The following is a 22,318-nucleotide window of genomic DNA, read 5'->3' as shown; positions in this document are numbered from 1 at the left end:
GCAATCACTGGCGCATGTCAGGACTGCAGGATCCACTGGGACTTGTGAGAATTAGGTCTAGAGCAGGGCATAGTTGGAATTTGTAGTGGCAGCCCTGATTAGGCTGCAGTACCCACCTGTGCACACAGAACTGGAGCTGGATGTGGGGCAGACCAGGCTAGGCTGCAGCACCTACTGGTGTACACAAGAACCAAGGCTGGAAACCTGCTAGGTCAAGCTAGGCGGCAGCACCTAGTGGTATGTGTGCAAACCTGGCTGGAGGTAGACCAAGCAGGGGTTTCTTTGGGATCATCCTGACTAGGATACAGCATGTGTTATTGTACGCAAGAACCAGGCCTGGGGAGGACTGGGCTAGTCTAGGCTGCAGCACCTTAGGTTCCCATAAGAGCCAGGACTTCACCCACTGGTATGCGTGTTGGCTGGTGCAGCAGGCAGACTGAGTCCAACCATGTACCACCAAGTGGTTCTGCTAAGAGCAAACTCTGAAGACCTCTCAGGTGAGGTTTCTTAGGGTGCTCCCAACTAGGCCACCGGGTTTGATCCTTGATCTCAGGAAGAATTGCATGAACATGTGGTCTGACCCTGGAGCACATATTTTAGGACTGAGTCACCTCAGTTGCTGACCCTTGTCCAAGAATAGAGAGCATACTCAGATGAATCTAAACTACAAGACAACCAGCTCATCTAAGCCAACAGAAGTCTTCGAATACCACCTCAAAAGATGGAAAAATGGACGGTTTGAACAACGCTCCAGGTTAGGCTCTACAACAAGCACCTAGGTATGTGGGCACACTGAGGTAAACAGTGACAGCCAACAGGCCTTGGAAAGAATTTCTCGACTCTGGTATATGAAGCCAACAAATCCTCAAAACAATCCAAGCTACTCAAGTAACACTGGGGGCTTCAAAGACGACAACAAATGCCCACCTCAGTCCCTGGGCACTGATGTAGTGTGACAGCATGAGGTGGCGCCCGCCCTTTCTTTTCCTCTCTCTCCCTGCAGGGTGGAAAACTGAAATATTCATTGCACCCACCCTCTTACCCTCCCACTTCGACTTTCTCCGATCTAATTGGAGGCCCACATGATTCTGTAAATCCCCTCATCTGTGTACTAAATATTAAAATAAAATGTTCTCCAGACACAGATACTCATATTCAGGTTGCTGCCAGAGGGAGCTGAAGGGCCACAGCTATGTTTTTCCGTGGCCAGTCTCCTAGGGTCCACAGTGCCCGATGAGCAATCTGCACCCAAAGGAAGCAAGCAAGATACTGTGCAAGGATCAGATGTTACCCTTCCCACATGTCCGGCCCTACAGAAAGGGAACAAACAATTCCAAGTCTGTCCAGGTCACACACTGCTCTCTGACTCGGGACACTGCAGAGATAGCACAGCAGCACTGGTGGGGGCGGGGAGTGTCTGCACTGGTTTTAGTCCAGTGACGACTGAGATGACGGATGGGCATTAATGCTTCAACAAGACCACAGAAATTGAGCCACATGAAATTTTTACCTATGAAAGTCTCAATTTCAGATGACTCAATCTAGTACTTTATAATTTATATGCTCTACCCTCCTCCTTCCATCCTGGAAGGAGTCCCCACGAGGGAAGTGCTTTTGAAACACTATTCGTGGCTGTATGTTCAGTGCCTGGAACACAGTGGCATAGGTTACTGACCAAGCACAGAAACAGACACACCAAGCACCAACTCCCCGCTGCATGCTCCTCTGTGTGATTTATACTCTCCGGCTCACTTCCCCCGCAGGGTTCTCGTTACTGTCATTCTTCAGAGGAGGAAACTGAGGCTTGCCTAGGATCACACTCTTAACCACTTTTTCACACCAGGCCATCTATATTAATGCTGGAAAAGTTGCCGCAACACAGGCTGTTTTTTGATTCTCAGACCATGCCTCGATGTCACAAAGAAATTTTCAGATATTCAAAGGAGAAGAAGGTGGAACAGGAAAGGTTAAAGGGAAAGAGACATCAGCAGTCGGCTCGGGAGAGCCTTTTATTCTTGGAGAAGCAAAGGATTGGTGTAATTCCATAAAGGATCCCTTGGCCTTGGGACTCCACCCGTGGGGCTTGCTGCTTGGCACCCAGATTAGTTGCAATTTGGGGTGGTGGATGATGCTGGTTTTTTTCCCGTGGCCTGCAGGAAAACCAGACTGAGAACCCAAGCAAGCGAGATCTCTCACATGCTATTCATCATTTCCTCTGAGGGTGAAACTGGGGGTTCCTCCTTACAAAATGCTGTTTCTCCAAAAGCCTTTCCCCTAACCTATCTATGGAGATACAATGCCAAACGCAAAACCAAAACCGAGTCAGCAGTATCTTTAAATGAGAGGCTCTCAGTCTGAAACATGTTGATGTTGCTATGCAGTCTACTCTTCACAAAAGTCAACACTGTGACTTTGGTACACCTGTTCAACAATGGGGGTTACACCCCCTAGCCTTGATGTCAGTGAGACTCAAATGTCATGTAGAGTTTGCTCACAAGCAGGTCATTAAAAATCATTCTTGGCAGAAATGGCTTTTCCTTTCAGCCTCAAAAAATCAGCCCACTTCCTAGAGCATGAAGTCTATGCTAGTCCCAACAAGCCACTTTCTAAAAATTGAAAGGAGACAAATGGACGATTTCTTAAGCTCCCCAAAGTGGAATAAACAAGTTGGTTGTTATAAAATTATGGTCACATTCCTAAGTGATTCTTTTTTTTTTTTAAAGATTTAATTTGATTACAAAGTCAGATATACAGAGAGGAGGAGAGACAGAGAGGAAGATCTGTCCGATGATTCACTCCCCAAGTGAGCCGCAACGGGCCGGTGCGCACCGATCCGAAGCCGGGAACCTGGAACCTCTTCCAGGTCTCCCACGTGGGTGCAGGGTCCCAAAGCATTGGGCCATCCTCAACTGCTTTCCCAGGCCACAAGCAGGGAGCTGGAAGGGAAGTGGAGCTGCTGGGATTCGAACCGGCGCCCATATGGGATCCCGGGGCTTTCAAGGTGAGGACTTTAGCCACTAGGCCATGGCACTGGGCCCTCCTAAGTGATTCTTCGAGATTTCTAAGAGATTTTGAAACACGGGGGTGGGGGGGCGGAAAGCTCACATTTCTTTCTAGGCTGCATGGCAGAGCGGATCCTGAGTCACACAGAGTAGGAATCACTGTTATTATGGCCCAGCCCACACAAGCTGGGGTCCTTTGGCAAAATATTCACTTCTTTAACTCTTGTTTCCTCACATTTGAAGTCAAGATATCAGCTTCTGTATCAGACAGAGTTGCAAATGAACAGGGACTACAGCCCAGTGCATGGTACACAGTAAATACTCAGAAACTAAGAAATAAGAAAAGAACAAACGCTAGAGCACATGAAGGAGGCAGGGTCCTGTAACATGGGTTCTCTCTCAATGTCCCAGCTCCTGGAGGTATAGAAGCAGGGCATGCAATGAACAGCCAACAGACTTCACACCTCTTGCTGTGCCTTCTGGATTAATAGGGCACAGCTCTGGCTTTGTAGGAACCCAGCATGAAACTGGATTTAGAGGAGATATTGCTGCGTTTAGTTCCAGACAGCACACAAGTAGGGAGAAGGCAGGGTATTCACAGTGCGGGGCAGCTCATCCTATCCTTCAGAGGCACACACAGCATGTGTGGCATAAAACAGAAATAATCCGTGGCTAAGAAGAAAGCAGGATGGAAACACTCACCAGGTTTGGGCTTTCACTTGTAGGCAACGGTTTAACATCAACTTCGAGACCATCGTCTTCTTCATCACTCACAGGTTCTGGACCGCTCTGATCCTAAGGAACATTAAAAAGGAGATAGCAAAGATGTCACACTGCACTCCTCTGGCCCCAATTGCATGAACATACTACTTCTGCTGTCTCAGTGCTGCGGGGCAGCCGCCTCCCTGAGGAAGTCACCCCCACTCATCACTTCCCAGCAGAAGGCCAGGTGTCTATCCCTGCTGTTCACAGGCCATGCCTCAGAGAAAGGACTCTGTTCCAGGAGTCAGCCTGAATGCTGAGATCAGTTCTGGCCACTGTAACATCAAGACAGGCTAGTGGGCCTGGCGGTGTGGCCTAGCTGCTAAAGTCCTCACCTTGAACGCCCCGGGATCCCATATGGGCGCCGGTTCTAATCCTGGCCGCTCCATTTCCCATCCAGCTCCCTGCTTGTGGCCTGGGAAAGCAGTCGAGGACGGCCCAAAGCTTTGGGACGCTGCACCCGCGTGGGAGACGTGGAAGAGGTTCCTGGTTCCCGGCTTCGGATCGGCACAGCACTGGCCGTTGCAGTCACTTGGGGAGTGAATCATCGGACAGAAGATCTTCCTCTCTGTCTCTCCTCCTCTCTGTATATCTGACTTTGTAATAAAAAAAAAAAAAAGACAGGCTTGCTTGAGTGGTGTGCAGAAGCCATCCTCAATCTCAAAAGAGGGCCACAGGCCACCAGAGTGACATAGCAGCCTTATCTTCTGCCCTGCCAGCATCCCAAACTGGCACTGGTTTTAGTCTTAGATGTTCCACTTTCCACTCAGCTCCCTGCTTAAGGCCTGGGAAAGCAGTGGAGGATGGCCCAAGGGATTTAAACTCTGCACCCATGTGAGAGACCTGAAAGAAGCTCTTGGGTTTTGGCTTTGGATTGGCTCAGCTCTGGTCAGTGAGGCATATTGGGAAGTAAACCAGTGGATGAAAGGTTCCTCTCTCTGTCTCTCTTCCTTTCCCTGTAAAATATCCCTTCAAACAGAAACTAAAAAGAAAGGGCCACAGGCCCAAATGAACTTTTCACACGCAGTCAACCCATAATGAAAGGAAACTAGCCACAAGGTGTGGCTGCCATATGAACTACAGCACAAAGCCAGAGATGGGAAGAACTGGTTCCTGCAGCCTAGCCTTCATCCTGAGCCACCTGTCACAAGAGTTAACAAGTTCCATTCCTGCCTCAGCTACTCTGAGTTCACCAGTTTGCTTTCTTCAGCCAGAGATTTCTCATGGAGACTTTTTTTTTTTTTCAGCACAAGACTAAACTGCTTGAAATAAGAGAACCATGGGCATCTGGTTTATTTCTGAAATCAAGTACTCAGCATACAGAACCTATGTGACAAACCAGTTAAATCAATGAGTGAATGCACTACTTGCCCATGATATTTTTTTCCTATAGAGCTCTAAAAAATGCATTTAATATTTAAGTGAGGTATCTGGTAGGACTAAGTTCCATTTCTAATTCTTTCCTTTCAGAAATGAGAATTGATAACTGATTTAATGGAAGACAGCACTCACAAAAAGTGATCTACCATATGACCCAGCTATCTCATTTCTGGGAATATATCCAAAAGAAATAAGATCTGCATATGAGGAAGGAACCTGTAATCGTATATTTATGGCAGCACAATCTACAATAGCAAAGACATGGAAACAATCCAGATGCTCATTGAAAGAGGAATGGATAAAGAAACTGCGGTATATCTACTCCATGGAATACTACACAGCCATTAAAATAATAAAATTGTGTTGTTCACAACACAATGGTCCCAACTAGAGACCATTATGCTCAGTGAAATAAGCCAATCCCCAAAGGACAAATATCATATGTTCTCTTTGACATAAGGTGACATTATGGAAAATACAAGATAAATAAACATACAGGCAAACATATATATATATACATACATATATTCACTAACAGGAACTGTACAATGGAGACTAGCATACCAAGAAGTGAAGATATGTTGCACTATGCATCTCCCGAATAAAAGGACTCCCAATGAAATTGTTAGATATAATCTTGAAAACAGAATGTTGGGGCCCGGTGTCATGGCCTAGTGGCTAAAGTCCTCGCCTTGAACGCACCAGGATCCCATATGGGTGCCGGTACTAATCCCGGCAGCTCCACTTCCCTTCCAGCTCCCTGCTTGTGGCCTGGGAAAACAGCTGAGGATGACCCAAAGCCTTGGGACATTGCACCCGTGTGGGAGACCCGGAAAGAAGTTTCTGGCTCCTGGCTTTGGATCAGCTCAGCTCCAGCCGTTGCAGTCACTTGGGGAGTGAATCATCGGACAGAAGATCTTCCTCTCTGTCTCTCCTCCTCTCTGTATATCTGACCTTGTAATAAAGATAAATAAATAAATAGTTGTGGCCTGGGAAAGCAGTCGAGGATGGCCCAAAGCCTTGGGACCCTGCATCCACGTGGGAGACCCGGAAGAGGCTCCTGGCTTCGGATTGGCTCAGCTCCAGCCGTTGCGGCCACTTGGGGAGTGAATCATTGGACGGAAGATCTTTCTCTCTGTCTTTCCTCCTCTCTGTATATCTGCCTTTCCAATAAAAATAAATAAATCTTAAAAAAAAAGAAGTTACGTAAACACACGTAAGGTAGGTGTTGTAATGCAGCAGGGATGCCCGCTGCCCATATTGGACTGCCTGGTGTCTGTTCCAGCTACTCCACATTTCTGACTTAGCTGCCAGGACACCTGGGAGACAGCAGATGATGACTTGAGTACTTGGGTTCCTGCCACCCGTGTAGGAGACCTGGAAGGAGTTCCAAGCTCCTGGTTTTGGCTTTGCCTCGCTTTGACTGTTTCTGTCACTCTGCCTTTCAAACAAATAAACAGATTAAAAAATATACTCAAGAAGTAAATCTTGAAAACATATATTTTCAGCATTTTAGACAGTAAGTTTGAGAGACAGAAAAATTCTGAACAGATGGACTGCTCTTTTAAAAACCATGACTTTATCTTTGGTTAACTGATTTTTTTTTAAATGTGGTAAAACATACTACATGAAACCTTGTCTGAAGTACCTTTTAAGTATATAGTTTAGTAATGTCAAGTACATTCACTTATCCTACAAACCACCTCCACAGTCCTTTTCATTTTGCAAAAAAGAAAATCTGTATCCACTGGATGACTCCCTATTAGCTCGTCCCCCAGCCCTGAGCAAACACCGTGTACTCTACCTCTGCGGCTCTGACTACTGTAGGCATGTCATCTAAGCAGCCTTATTTCATTTAGTATAATCTCATTTCAATTAGTACAATCAAGGTCCATCTGCATTGGGCATGTGTGAGAATGTCCTTTCTTTCCAAGGTTGAACACTTACATATTATTCCTTCACTTTTAGAGAGACAGAAAGAGCAAAAGTGAAGCAGACTTCGACTACCTTCCACCCACCAGTTTAGTCTTCAAATGCTGAGGTCTGTGGACAGGCTGTTAAGCCAGGACCCTGGAACTTCATCTAGGTCTCCTATGCACCCATATGGGAAGAACCAAAATACCTGAGTGGTGATCGTCTGCTCTGTTCGGGTGCACAGTAGCTGGAAGCTGGATTAGGAGCAGAGGTGGGACTAGGTAGTAGGTATTATGATATGATATGTGTGCAATTGAAGTGGTGCTTAACCACTTTGTGCCACATTGCCTGCCCCTCATGTCTTATTCTTGACAGAGTGTAGAACAGACTGGAAGAGAGAGCTTGTAGAATGACCATTGTCTACCTCTCCATGGTCACTGCCTTTTCATAACACTCTGGATTCATGTTCTGCTGAACTTTCTTTTGGAAAAGAAAAAAGTTCATATAGTCATCATATATGAAAGGCTATTAATGTCCAGTTATTTCATGTGTCTGGTTATGGAAGCTGTGGGGACTTCTGAAGAGGTCTCCGGGAAGGCAGTGGTAACCAGCTGAATCTTTCGGTTACTCGGTATTGGTAACTCACAGTGTTAGATTTTAGAACAAACCCAACGTAGCACCTCTGGTCCCAGATATGAGCAGGTTGTCATCTGGATGGGAGAACTAATACCACACATATAATTATGTATATCTCTTGGGGAAGGGAATCATTCATTAAATGGATAAACACATTTTCATATTTCTTAGCAACGTGAGTATAAAGTATGGGAATTTTTTGGTTGTTATAAATTGACTAACAAAGTGAAGGAGAAAAGAGTTATATATTGAAGTTTCAATAAGGAAACTACAAGAAAACGTAGGCAAAGAAGAGGAGGAGCCAAATGCTCTGCATATCCTTTAAGATGTGAATAAAAACAAAAACATCTGTGTATCTATAACCTACACCTCAAAGCTAGAGGCAGCAAAGAGGCAGAGCTCACCACTCATAGATCACAAATGCTACTTACCGCATCAATCACTATTTTCTCCTTGGCTAGGAGGCACCTTTCCTTCCTCTAAATTCACCTAATGTTTTTACTGAACCTCTTCTGACACCTATAGCTAATTCTTTCGTACCCTAATTACGTAGGTATGGAATTAATCTCCCTGGTGAGAACAAAAGATTCTCAAATGCAACACCTGTGCTTCATTCTTTTCTGCCCAATTCATTTTTATATTCACCTGAAGACTGTCTCTCTTTTAAGTCCATGAGCATTTTAAACGTACAATGTTCCTCTTCAAAGTATTTTATTCTATTGTAGTTGGAAATGACTCCAGAGAGGAAAGTTCCCAATTCAAATCTAGATGGCGAAAACCAAGTTGGGACGGAAAGAGCTAAAACTTGTAAGAATGTTCTTGCTGAATGAGGCATGAAACCGAACAAAAACCTTACTCACCAGGAGCCTGGAAAACAGCAGTCAGAGGTGTGAAGGGGAAAATAAGTCAGCAGCATGATTTCTAAGGACAGTAAGTCAGGGTGGCCTGAGGACCATCTGGCTGATGAATGGTGGCCAGTTGACATCCAAGATGATTCATCTGATCTGCATGACTGGGTGTCCTCCTCCTCTCTAGCTGACCTTCAAACCACCTGCCCAAAGCTGCCTGCAGCCAAGCTGGGCATGGAGAATGACCTTGGCCCATGAAGACCACAGTGAGTAGACTCAGAGTTGAGGTTGGTTTTACAGATGAAGGGATGGTAAAGACAAGGATTGTGATCACACTTTTAACACAGGCTTTACCAAAAGGCTGGTAAGAGAAGTTAATCACTTCTCTCTGCAGTTAATCTTTCCTAAGTCCTTAGGAAGTTCCAACCTATGTGCTGATGGCTTATCTAGCTTTGCACCACTTTATTTTGTATGCCCATTACCACAATTTGCTTCCCTCTAACTGGACAGTGAGAATATTGACAACAGGAATCCTGTTTGAGCAGACTCTCAAAAGCCAAATCTATTAGCATGTCACCATGGGTTAGAAGAATATTTGTGATCAGGTAAGTGTTGTTTACCATTCCACTTTCTCATTCGGCATGACAAAGAAGTATTAGCACAATACAACTGCCTTCCTTTTAATTGATGTAAGATGTTACAAGCACAGAAAATAACTTAAAAAAAGGCAACTATACCTCCTAAATGCAGTTGAAACTTCTTTTAAAAGTAATACTTCCATTTGTTTAAATTTTGCTATTCCCATATTTCCTAAATCCAAATGTTCTTTTCAAGAAAGCCACTGAATGATTTATTAGCTTCATTACCAGTTGAAATTCACAAATATTTCTTTCTGAAAAGCCATGTTTACTAGATGTGACAAATTAAATTTCTTTCCTCTATCCCCAATCATGAGCATATTTATTAGGCTACTTAGAATTCCAGTAAGGCAGTGGACAATTAAGGATAAAATGGAAATTATGCTAAATACAACTGCATATGTAATCAGCCTCTCCATTCTGTATGAGGCCTGCTCCATCACTTAATGTTTTACACACACACACACACACACACACACACGGAAGTCTTTTTCGCATCAAGACACAGTAAAAGATTCAGGATGCCTTGTCAAGGAATGGAATAAACATCTTGCAACCGAGAACACAAGCATCCTCTTGTGAGAACTCAGAAGTGCCTTCCTAATGGGGTTTTCTCTACAAGGCTTCTTCAACATTACCATTAGTCTATAATCTGGAGTAGACGTTTGCCAGGATCATTTCGTTGTGCACAATGCCTAGCCCAACTCCAAGCGTCTGAAGCATGCAATCCAAACCTTCTCACATTTAAATTCAAGACTTGGATCATTTGACCTTCACTGCTTTCAAGCCCTATTTTTCACTTCCTACTTCCTTTAGGACACTCAGATAGTCTCATCCCATTTCACACTGATGTTTTTCACTTCTCTGTGTCTATCTGTGCCATGCTCTCAGTCTTCTCTAACCACATACATATTTAAGGATCCAGTCTATGCATCATAGATACCTATTCCCCTTCCAGCAAACAGAACTCATCTTCTCTGCCCTCCTCCAAAGGCTTTATTTTAATCTTGCAGCTTAGTAATATGCATATAGGCTTATTTTTCAAGTCATTTGAGGATAGAGAAAATTTTGTGATCAATCTTTGGATGCCTTACAAAGCAGATATTTGGCAAATAACAGCAGGATGAGCTGAATCAGTAACAAGCAATTATTCTGCACTAAAATAAAGCATCATGGATACAATAAAGCCAGTACACTAATGACACAGAAGCCTAAATACGAGATGGATGTTGCGGTGCAGAGGATTAAGCCATGACTTGAGATGTGCATCCTACATTGTAGTGCCTTTTTGAACGCTAGCTACTCTGTTTCTGATCCAGTTTCCTGACAATACTTCCTGCGAGGGAGCGGATGATAGCTCAGCTCCCTAAGTCCCTGCCACCTCTGGAAGGACATGAATGGAATTTCAGTGTTCGTCCTGCTACAGCTCTATCTGTTGTAGGCATCTGAGGAATGAATCAGTGAATATCTGAATCCGGAATAGCTCTGTTACTGGTCTTTCAAACAAACTAACTAAAAGAAATCCTGGATCCAGCAATTTTTTTAAAAAAGAAAATTCAAAATACAGTTCTTGCCATTCATTTATTCAATGACTATATATCCAGAAGGTACTAAGTGCTGCCCACGGGGATTACATGGTCATGAAAACAATAAGCTTAGTCCTGCAGAAGCATTCAATTCAGCATAGTGCTTACGGTACCTTATGGTACACATTCTTAAACCAGAGACGATGAGGAAAAATACAAGGAACAGAGGCTTGTGAAAGCCATTTAGTAATGGTACTTCTTCTTGTCCATGAAGCCTAGGTGATACCACACAACATACAAAGTATAATTTAATCATGAATATTCTAAAGCCAGAAAAGGAGTGCATATCACTAAAGCAAATGCCATGACTCAAAGTCGGTCCAAGTATTGTTTTCCAGAGGATGGCAGATTTTTCTGTCTCTCCTCTGAAAATCTGTCTTTCAAATAAAAAAAAAAGACATGCCTATTATTCCCCCTCCAAATATTTATTTATTCTTGTTGAGAAGAAAAAAAAAGTGTGCAGAGATACTAAATAGTAAGTATTATCATTCATGGATATATAACAAAAAATTTTTTTCATCTGAATATCTGTATATTGTTTACTTAGTGAAGAAATGTGAAAAACTGACTTTTTTTTCCTGACATGAAAAATCATTCAAATGGGCACACAGTAATGGCCTCGTGGCTGAAGTCCTCACCTTGCACATGCCAGGATCCCATGTGGCCACCAGTTTGTGTCCTGCTACTCTACTTCCCTTCCAGTTCCCTGCTTGTGGCCTGGGAAAGCAGTGAGCCAATGGATGGAAGATTTTTCTCTTTGTCTTTCCTTCTGTCTGTAAATTTGCCTCTCTAATAAAAATAAATAAATCTTCACAAAAGTTCAATTAATGAACCATGTGAAAAAAAAAATTTTCTCAGCTGGAGAGATGACCTGATTATTTGGCTATCCTATTCATCCATTTTCCACTCTAGACTGATATCAATACAGAAAAATAATGATCTAAAATTACCTATGATTAGTGGTATTTTTAAATTATAAAAAGGAGCACAATTTAATAATACAAAATGAATTCTCAAGTAAATTCTGAAATGTGCAATTTAAGACATAACTATAAACCTGGATGACAGGTTAGCTAACTTTGAGAAAGGTAATGTTTGTTTACATTTATTTCTTTTATAAATGTTTATTACATTTATTTATTGTAATGCTTATTTACTACTGGTGTACATCACTTCATAATTATTATCTGAAATAGTTTTTATTTTATTCAGAGAAATTTGTTGGTTGATAAGATTCAGTGAGTTTGGAATACCAAACACAGAAAATAAAAAATATTAGATTTGGGAAATTATCGTGACCAATTCACTGAAATTAGTAAGAATGAATTATGGGCAACCTTACCTCAGTATATGATGAGGAACTTGACGGAACTGGAAATGGAGCAACAGCCATTTGATTTACTGCATCTTCATTTCTGTAAAATGTTAAGACAGGCAGAATCAGTACCCAGCAAACGTCACATTCCTGGCAGAGATCAGAAATGTGTCCTTAATTCTCGGTTGGAAATGCATATACAGCATCACATATTTCAGTATATGTACTTAATCCTTTGAAATATACACATATTGACTACAAATATGTACATGTAAATAGCTCCCAAGCATGCACAACTAATGAACACAAAGATGTGTGACTTAAAGAATACTAAGATGTGGGTTATTTTTTTTTTAAGATTTATTTATTTTATTACAAAGTCAGATATACAAAGAGGAGGAGAGACAGAGAGGAAGATCTTCTGTCCCATGATTCACTCTCCAAGTGAGTGCAACGGCCAGTGCTCTGCCGATCCAAAGCCGGGAACCAGGAACCTCTTCCAGGTCTCCCATGTGAGTGCAGGGTCCCAAGGCCTTGGGCCGTCCTTGACTGCTTTCCCAGGCCACAAGTAGGGAGCTGGATGGGAAGTGGAGCTGCCGGGATTAGAACCGGCGCCCGTATGGGATCCCGGGGCGTTCAAGGTGAGGACTTTAGCAGCTAGGCCATGGCACTGGGCCCTAAGATACTGTTATTAATGACAAAGAATGATTATGCTAAGAGTTATCCAATACCTGCTTAGGTTTACTAATGTGTTGCAGAGAATAATTCTGGAATGATCCTGTTTTAGCATTATAACATATACATTTAAAACAACGACAACAAAAAACATGTGTGTGTAACCTCTGCATGTTTTCTTTGAACTAGAAGGGCTCCCAGCTTCTGCACTTGGCTTCTAACTTGGCTGTACCAACTGAAGAATGATGGGACGCGCAGGATGGTGAGGAGAGCACAGCTTCAGACGGATAATGCCCTGTAGGGTGGGTGATTCTGCTCCTCCTCCTGCTAAGGGAGCAGGGGAGGGGAGCTGAGATTCATCCTCAGAGCGAACTGCACACAACAGCTGGAATACAGCTATGCGGACTTGGGCCTGTTTCTACCCTAAACTAGCTTGGGTTAGTCAGTGCTACTGCAGGAGTGAGCAACTATCCTTCACCATTCACTCACAATGGAGAACTGATGCAATTTTTTCAAATTCTGTGTGAACTGCACTTTATGTTTCACAAATTAAACCTGGAACATTCACAAAATTCTTCTTGCTGATACATGCAGATTTAGAGGTTGGCAGATCTCCCTCTACAGAGTGAGCCTCTGGATCATTGTACCTTGAAGAGTGTTGGCTGACTGCTGAGAACATTCAAAACACAGTTGCATTTTACTTTGGATTTTTTAGTCACGGTCCCTACCGTTTCTGCTTTGGTATCTTAATCACCATTAACTTTACTTGAAATGTTTTTGTTTTTGTTCTTTATACATATATCCATCCACTCTTTTCCTACAGAGTGAGTTCAATTATCTAAACTGGGTGAACTATGAAGTTCAAGACACACATAAATACACATGGCAAGCCCAGATCTGATTCGGAATTTAGGAGCTACATTCCTACATCTCCTTTTCATCAGCACTGTATGTCTTATAATCATCACCGAAGACTGGTGCAGTATTTAGGATGCCACACTTAATATCAGAGTCCTTGGTTTTCAGTCTCGACTCAGCTTCAGATGCAGCGCCCAGGGAGGCAGTGTTGGTGGGAGACCGCACTTCAATTTCTGCCATTGACTCAGATTGAGTTCCTAGTTTCTGGCTTTAGTTTGGCCCAGCTCTGGCTCCTGCGGGCATCTGAAGAGCGGATTATCAGATGACAAGATTTTTTTTGTTCTTCTTCCAAATTAATTAATTTAAAGTAAATAAATAAAGGAGAGCTTTTAAATCTCATTCAGTCCCCATATAGTGCCAATGGCAATTTTTTCGTTTTAATATTTATTTATTTTATTGGAAAGGCAGATTTTTATAGAGAGAAGGAGAGACAGAGAGAAAGATCTACCCACTGGTTCACTGCCCAAGTGGTTGCAATGGCTGGAGCTGAGCTGATCTGAAGCCAGGAACCAGGAGCCTCCTCCAGATCTCCCACATGGATGCAGGGTCTCAAGGCTTTGGGCCATCCTCTATTGCTTTCCCAGGCCACAAGCAGGGACCTAGATGGGAAGTGGAGTATCTGGGACATGTACCAGTACCCATATGGGATCCAAGCCTATGCCAAGGTGAGGATTTACCCACTGAGCCACGTGCTCAGCCTAAAACTTATTTGTTTTTATTTGAAATGCAGAGTTACAGAAAAAAGGGCACACACTCAGAGAGAGACAGAGAGAGAGAGAGAGAGAGAGAGAGAGAGAGAGAGAGAAAGCGTCCATTCACTGTTTTCACTCCCAAAATGTTTGCAATGCAGGGACTAAGCCAATATAAAGCCACGAGCCAGGAGCTGCTTTCCCAGGCAACAAACAGGGAGCTGGATTGGAAGTAAAACAAATAGCTGGTTGAACTCAAACCAGTGCCCATATGAGATTACAACACCAGAGTTGGAAGCTTTAGCCTACATTATAGTCAATTTTCCCTAGTCAACCTCGATAATACCTGGCCAGTCCAACCAGGAACTAATGAAACCTCTAATCCCTCAGCTGTTCTTTGACCACCACCAAGTCTCATTGATTCTACCTTTAAAACATATCTTCAATCTTTCTTCTTCCTTCCACCCTACTCCATGTGCAAACCATTATTACTTTCCTCTGAAAGTAATTTAAGAATATTCTTTTTGGTATCTCCACTTACATTCTCTCTCCAGTCTACTCTTCCTTCAACAGAGTTACCGTTCTAACACATTAACTTGATTGTACTGCCACCCCTGCTGTAGTCCTCGATGGGTTCTTAATTCATTTAGGATCAAGTCCAACAGTGGCAAGGAGGCTTTCAGCAGCCTGGCTTCAGCCCCCATCCATCCTAGCCCCACCTGGTACCCTATTCCCCCAGTTCGCGGTGCTGTAGGCTTTGTGTCTGGTTCCACTCTTCTCATCTGGTCTGCATGTGGGTCAACCAAACCTTTTCTCAGATTTACTCTTCTTTCTCCTTCACAGCTCACCATAAATGTTATTCTTTAAAACAAGTCACAGGCTTATAACAACCCATACAATGATTGCTTTTATAGCTCTGGTTTTATATTTCCCCCTAATTTATCCAAATACTTTGGACAAACATTTATGTTCAAACCTTTCTACGTGGTCAGTACTCCAAGCATAAGATTTATGTCCTTCCTACTTCCTTTGGCACTATGGCACCTGGCTTATGTTTGCCTTTAATACAATGGAAAGAAATAAACAAAAAGGGAATGAGTTGGAGAGTAGAGGTCAGGATGGGATATAACTGTCATGCTCTTCAATAAGGAAACAGAGAGGTGACAGTGTAAGTTCTAGCACCGCCGCTAACTGGAGGTGGCACCAAGAAAATCCCCTCCCAGAGCCTCAGTGTCCAGATGGCTTAAGTTAAGTGGGGTGAACGGAAAGAATTCTCAGCGGGTCAAAGTCCCTGGGAATGAGGCAGAGTACAAATACAGAAAGTGTGGACACTATTTTTTACTTTTTAAAAAATTATGTGTATTTTTTTTTTATTTGAAAGAGCAGAGACAGGTAAGAGGAAGAGGAGGAGGAAGAAGGGAAGAAGGAAAGGTAGAAGAGGGAGAGAGACACACAGGAAGATAGAACTCTTCCGTTGGCTGGTTCACCCCACAAACATTTAGCTGCAACACAGTAGGGGTTAAGCCAGGCTGAAACCAGGAGCCAGGAATTCCATGTGGGTCTCACACGTGGGTGGGAGAATGAAAAGTACGCGCGCCATCAGCTGCTTCCTCACAGGGTGCACGTTAGCAGTCATTGTCGGCAGAACTTGAACCAGCACACAGACACAGGCTGGGCATCTCTAGGAGTGACTTAATTTTCTGTGCCCACCCCTAGGTACTATTTCGCCTTCCATTCTTTTTGGATTCTTACATTATCTAGAACATAAACTAAACCAAACCAAACCAAACCAAACCAAACCAAACCAAACCAAACCAAATGGGAGTAAAAAGTGACTTGGAGGGGCGAGCATATGGGGCAGTGGTTAAGTTGCTTCTTGGGATGTGGGTATCCTATATTGGAGTATCTAGCTTGCATCTGGGTTACTGCATTTCCAATCCAACTTCCTACGAATGAGGAAGCAGATAATGACCTAAGCTTTGGGTTACTGACTCCCATGTAGGGGACCTAAATTGAATCTGAGACTTCCAGTTTGGGGCTGGCCTAATTCTGGCTGTTGTAGGCATTTGGGGGAATGGATCAGCAGAGATCCTCCCTCCATTTCTGCATCACTGTCTTTCAAATAAAATGAAAATAAATAAGAACCTTAAAAAATGTAGCACACAGCATAAAGAATACATGTATCTTTTTTTTTTTTTCTGAAAGTATTACAAATGTCTTGAGGCTGTGCTATTATGTTCAGTGGTGACTATTGTTTTTCAGGGGATATAATCCATTCCGCAGTAGTTTGCTCACACAGAAGAATCATTTACTCCTGGACAAGTAATGGCATTCCCCCCATTTTCCCAGTGGTAATTCCCTCTCCCATTCAATTTCTCCCTTCCAATAACACCATAGAGCTCAGTTCTGTTAACTGCTGAGAGTCAAAGGGATAGCTCTACTCCAGATTTGGAACTCGCAAAGTCAACCTGGCAGTAGGCAGATGACCTTTCATAATCTCTTTCAAAAACTCCTAGCATTACAAATGTGGCTGTACACAAATTTTACTGAGAAGTCATGATTCATTGGACGAAGTCAGCACAAATCAGCCAAGCTATACCTCTACAACTTCATGATTTCCCCAAATTAATATGAGTTTGTCTCTGAAGTCCACACTGAGTTTGTAAAAACTCACAATAGCAAATCTATCATTATTATTGACGGAAAGCAAACTGCTATAAGAAGCAGGCCCACCCCGAGAAACAGGAAAAAATAGAAAATTTGGGAACAATGATCACACCCACTTTTCCCTAAGCCTCAATTCTTCCCACCCTGATCAACTATGTAAACATCATCTAAATTAAAAAAAAAAAATTTACAGTTCACAATTCATTTAACAGTGAGTATTCATATACCTCAGCATCAAGTTAGTGGAAAACTGATATAAGAGCTGCTTTATTCAGTTTTATTTATTTTTTTAAAGATTTATTTATTTTATTACAAAGTCAGATAGAGAGGAGGAGAGACAGAGAGGAAGATCTTCTGTCCCATGATTCACTTCCTAAGTGAGCCGCAACGGGCCAGTGCTGCGCCAATCTGAAGCTGGGAACCAGGAACCTTTTCCAGGTCTCCCACGGGTGCAGGGTCCCAATGCATTAGGCCGTCCTCGACTGCCTTCCCAGGCCACAAGCAGGGAGCTGAGTGGGAAGTGGAGCTGCTGGGATTCGAACCGGCGCCCATATGGGATCCCGGCGCATTCAATGTGAGGACTTTAGCCACTAGGCCATGGCACTGGGCCCTATTCAGTTTTATTTTTAAACTTTCTGTTTGATTTCCCAAATGTTTCATTGGCTGGAACAATGAGGTCCCCAGCTTAGGACCTAACAGAAGCTGGGAGCAGGGAGTTCAAACCAGCTCCCCACATGCAGTGGCAGGAACCCAACTACTTGATTTACTACTGCTGCCTTCCAAGGTCTGCACTGGCAGAAAGAAGCCAGGGTGGGGCACGAAACCCAGGTGAGCCAAGTAGTAGGCCAAATTTCTGCTCCCAAATGAGCATTTTTTAAAAGATTTGTTTATTTTTATTGTAAAGTTAGATATTCAGAGAAGGAGAAACAGAGAGAAAGCTCTTCCATCTTTTGGGTCACTCCACAAGTGGCCATAATGGACGGAGCTGAGCTGATTCTAAGCCAAGGAGTCAGGAGCTCTTTTTGGGTCTACCACATGGGTGCACCAGGGCCCATATAGTATCCCCCATGCAAGGAAAGAACTTTAGTCACTAGGCTACTGCGCTGGGCCCAGGAGAAATTTTACAGAGAAAGGAAGTAGAAGTAGGAAGCTGGGGGGAGGGGAGGCATGGAGTGGTGGTGGAGAGAAACGTTTCATTCATACTACAAAGCAGTTAGCCTAAATAATCTGGACTTGGGAAATTTTGGAGCCTTCACATTCATTCATAAGGAATAACATCTGTTTCCTTTATAATGAATATATCCTTTGCATAATATTAACCTAAGTTTTTTAAATCCCTGTGATACACAACAGAAACTGTTAAGTATTTGTGGATGTTTTTGTAATTATATTTAAGACTGCTGAGAGATTGTGTGTGGAAGCCCTTAGCACTGGAGCTGCCACGTTCCGTGAAAATTACATGTTCGGTTCTCCCTCTCTAAGCAGAGAAATGAGAGCTTTTTCACAGCCTCAGGTTGAGCAGTCTACCCGGAGGGAGAGTAAGCATCCATCTCAGTTGGGGCTGATCACACTCGCTCTCTCAGGGATGCAGCTCAAGAAGAAAACAGACGTGCAGTGCCAAGACATCCCCCCCTCCGTGAAAGCGCTCAAGGCTAACAAGGGTCCAGAATTCCTTTCCGTGGACATCGCCAGTCACTCTGGTTCCTTGTCTTCAGAATCTTAACTTTACTTCTAGGGTGAATCAATAGTTTAGATTTCTGCTTTTGGTGACACATGTAAGTATTAAAACTCAATGAACTGAACACTTCAAAATCTGGTGCACTGAGAGTAAATTACAACCTAATTCAAATTTTAAAAATCCATAATTACATGATGTAGTTGTAAATAATTACATGTACACCTATGCTAACTTGAAAAAATTCCAGGCCAAGTACTAACAAGATTAGGCAAAGATGCAGATTCTAAATAAATGTCAGAAAAATACAAAAGAATTTGTAAATTTTGGTTTCTTAATCTATAGATTTGGATGTTAACTTCCATTTGTGGAAAAGCATAAACATAAAAGTTCAATGGCAGTTAATATTCAATGTTTTATGGTGTTGTCAGGTACTTCAACTTCAAGTGCTAAGTACTCATTTACTGTTAATTCATTTGGCCATCAGCCAAGAAAAAAAAACTCGGGTCCGGCACAGTAGCCTAGCAGTCAAGTCCTCGCCTTGAACGTGCCGGGATCCCATATGGGTATCAGTTCTAATCCTGGCAGCTTTGCTTCCCATTGAGCTCCCTGCTTGTGGCCTGGGAAAACAGTCGAGGATGGCTCAAAGCCTTGGGACCCTGTGCCCATGGGGAGACCTAGAAGAGGCTCCGAGCTCCTGGCTTCAGATCAGCACAGCACTGGCCGTTGCAGTCACTTGGGGAGTGAATCATCGGGTGGAAGATCTTCCTCTCTGTATACCTGACGTTGTAATAAAAATAAAATAAACCTTAAAAAAATCATTAAGTCTAAGATTGCGTTGTAAAAACCATTAAGGACTCTTCCTTGTTCTTCTCCCCAGCCCTAAGGTCCCTACTCTTGGACTCTTCTCATAGCTGAACTATGCCAACAATGTATTGATTTTCTGGTTCTGCTTTCTCTGTGTCTGAATCAATCCAAACCACTCCCTTCCCAACTGTGAGAAACACCCCATGCAAGCAAACCTGCAAGCATAAACTAACTAACCCAACACCAAAGTTTCCTCCACTCATGCCTATTTTCAGATCGTTGTTCTCTTTCTCTAACAATATTTTGCTGCATTCTGGGAGGCACATACGTGTCATGTAGAGATTTATCAATAGGAATCTGTGTTTATTCTGTATCCATCATAGTTGTAACCATAACTCAAACTGTAATAAGTGATTTAATGCACATGTTATCTGAAGCGTTAACCAACGGTCCCTGACTAATTCCTTAGGATAAATATGTGATACTCTCTCCAACATAACTCTCAAGAAATACCATACATGGTGGTCAAAAGATAAATTAGTGGGCTGGGAGGGGGGATGTATGTTTCCCGGAACCATAACGAGTGATGACAACTACTTCTGAATGAAGAAAAAGAGACCTACTGTAGCAGGTGGTGTGTGCATGCTCGCAGAACACCACAATGACTAATTCATCAAGGTCCGAAAAAATCAAGAGCACTTCCACCTCTTCTAAAAAAGAGCATGTGTGTTCCATCCAAAAAGTCATCAGGAATCTCAAGAGATCTCAAATAGCAAGAACAAAGTAAAGCTGCAGATCCCATCCTTTCTACCAATGTGGTTCTGGCATAAACATAGATGTATTAATTAATGATGGAACGGGGCAGATAACCCAGAAATAATCCCTTGTATCTGTGGTTAAATGGGTTTCAGTAAGAATGCCAAAGTAAGGCCTGGTGTGGTGGCCTAGCGCCTTAAGTCCTCCACTTGAACACATCTGGATCCCATATGAGTGTCGGTCCACGTGGGAGACCCGGAAGAAATTCCTGGCTTCTGGCTTCAGATTCAGCACAGCTCTGGCCACTGCAGGCACTTGGGGAGTGAATCGTCAGATGGAGGATCTTTCTCTCTGTCTCTCCTCCTCTATGTACATCTGACTTGCAGTAAAAATAAATAAATCAAAAAAAAAAAAATAGAATGTCAAAGTCATTCAGTGACAGAGAGAATGTTCTTGTCTACAAACGGTGTTGGGAAAACTGGATACTCACATGTGAAAGAATAAAGTTGGATTCTTTCTATATATCTTTGCAAGTTTATGCCAAAACTGGTCAAAGACATAAACATAAGAGCTAAAAATTATAAAATCTTAGGAACACCATAGTGGGAAAAATTTTTCTGACACTGGATTTGGCAATGATCCTTTGAAAATGACACAAAAAGCATTGTCAACAAAAGCAAAAACAGACAAATGTGACTACATGACAATTAAACTTCCATTCATCAAATTACACAATCAGCAGAGTAATAAGGCAAGCTACTAATGTGAAAAAAAACATTTGAAAATCATGTATCTGATAAGGGATGATCTCTAGAATATAAATCTGATAAGGACTCATTCCCAAAAGACTTCTGCAACTCACTAAAAGCAAAATGAACAACCTAATCAAAACAGATCTCAATAACTATACCTAAAAATCTAACACAGGCAACCAAAGATGGAAAGTTTGCTTTGGGCTTGCAGTTGTGCAGGTTCACAGTTCCAAACGGGGTAGGTGTCATTGGTTCAGCCCTCCGGTGACACGGGAGGAGGACAACAATCAAGCTTGTACTGAACAATCATCGCATGGTAAGATAGGAAGCAGAGACAGCAGCTAGGATTGTCTGTATAACCAACCTTCTTGTGAACACTTTGAGTTCACACTCCCAGTATGTAAGAACTTCTCACTAGGCCCACCTGCTAGACACCAAACTTGGACTTAATTTTCACCCTGTCAGCACGGCTAGCTTAAGACTTTGACATTAAATGTCTGTATGAATGAGAGATAAATCAGGTTCAAACTGTAACACCTGGGTCGGAAACAGGCTGGACCAGGGAGGTGACTTTTCATGGACAGAGGGACTCAGTTGCAAAGATGCAAAAGTTCTGGACACGGATGGTGATGAGGACTGCACAATGATGTGCATATATTTAATGCCACTGAACAGTGCACTCAAATGGCTAAGATGGTAAATTTTAAGTTATTTATGTTTTACCAAAATTGAAAAAAAGTAACTGATCAAGAAAAAAAGTAGTATAATGGAAATAAGTTTGAATTATTTAGAATATCACTTAAAAGTCATGGTCTCCAGAACTGATTTGGTCTTGCCTCTTAGAATGTACTTTTGCCACACTCATGAAATCCTGTTTTATGGCAAAACAAACCAACAAAAATATAGTATTATTTCAAATGCAGAAGTTACATGTTCAACTTCAGCTTGAGTTGTTGAACAGGCTGATTTTATTTATTCTAATTTTTTCAATCTCTTTTAAAATGATTACCCAACACACAGATTAGGTGAATACAGACATATCTGAATGCTGAATAGATGAGGAACACATGAAAACAAATGAAGAGGCCCAAATACTATTTTCTGATTATATTAAATCTAGTGATGTGAGACATGGGAGGACAGAAGAAAAACAAAGCTTACACTTGTTACATTCATTGGAACATGACATTGAATTCACCTTCAGCCAGGAAGGCTGTATGTAAATGAACCAAGGTAATACATAAAATAGTGTAAATCACTGTATCTCCATTTCACAAAATTTCTTTCTAAAAAAGGTA

At 42.5% G+C, this 22,318-nt stretch overlaps 1 protein-coding gene across 4 annotated transcripts in view; it reads right to left on the bottom strand.

Annotated features, from left to right (window-relative positions):
• The window catches only part of PATJ (PATJ crumbs cell polarity complex component), a 369,444-nt gene that overhangs the window by 87,228 nt on the left and 259,898 nt on the right, over positions 1-22,318 (bottom strand). For 3 of the 4 annotated variants that reach the window (XM_058657334.1, XM_058657354.1, XM_058657340.1), the window contains exons 30-31: positions 12,109-12,181; positions 3,705-3,797 (exon numbers count right to left, since the gene is read on the bottom strand). In XM_058657334.1, coding sequence (XP_058513317.1) covers positions 3,705-3,797; positions 12,109-12,181 — 166 coding nt within the window. The remainder of the gene's footprint in view (positions 1-3,704; positions 3,798-12,108; positions 12,182-22,318) is intronic. The other variant, XM_058657346.1, reaches the window with a different exon arrangement.

This window comes from Ochotona princeps, chromosome 2, assembly GCF_030435755.1.
Source record: "Ochotona princeps isolate mOchPri1 chromosome 2, mOchPri1.hap1, whole genome shotgun sequence".
NCBI classification, from domain to species: Eukaryota; Metazoa; Chordata; class Mammalia; order Lagomorpha; family Ochotonidae; genus Ochotona; species Ochotona princeps.
This window is presented reverse-complemented; position numbering and strand designations above follow the sequence as displayed.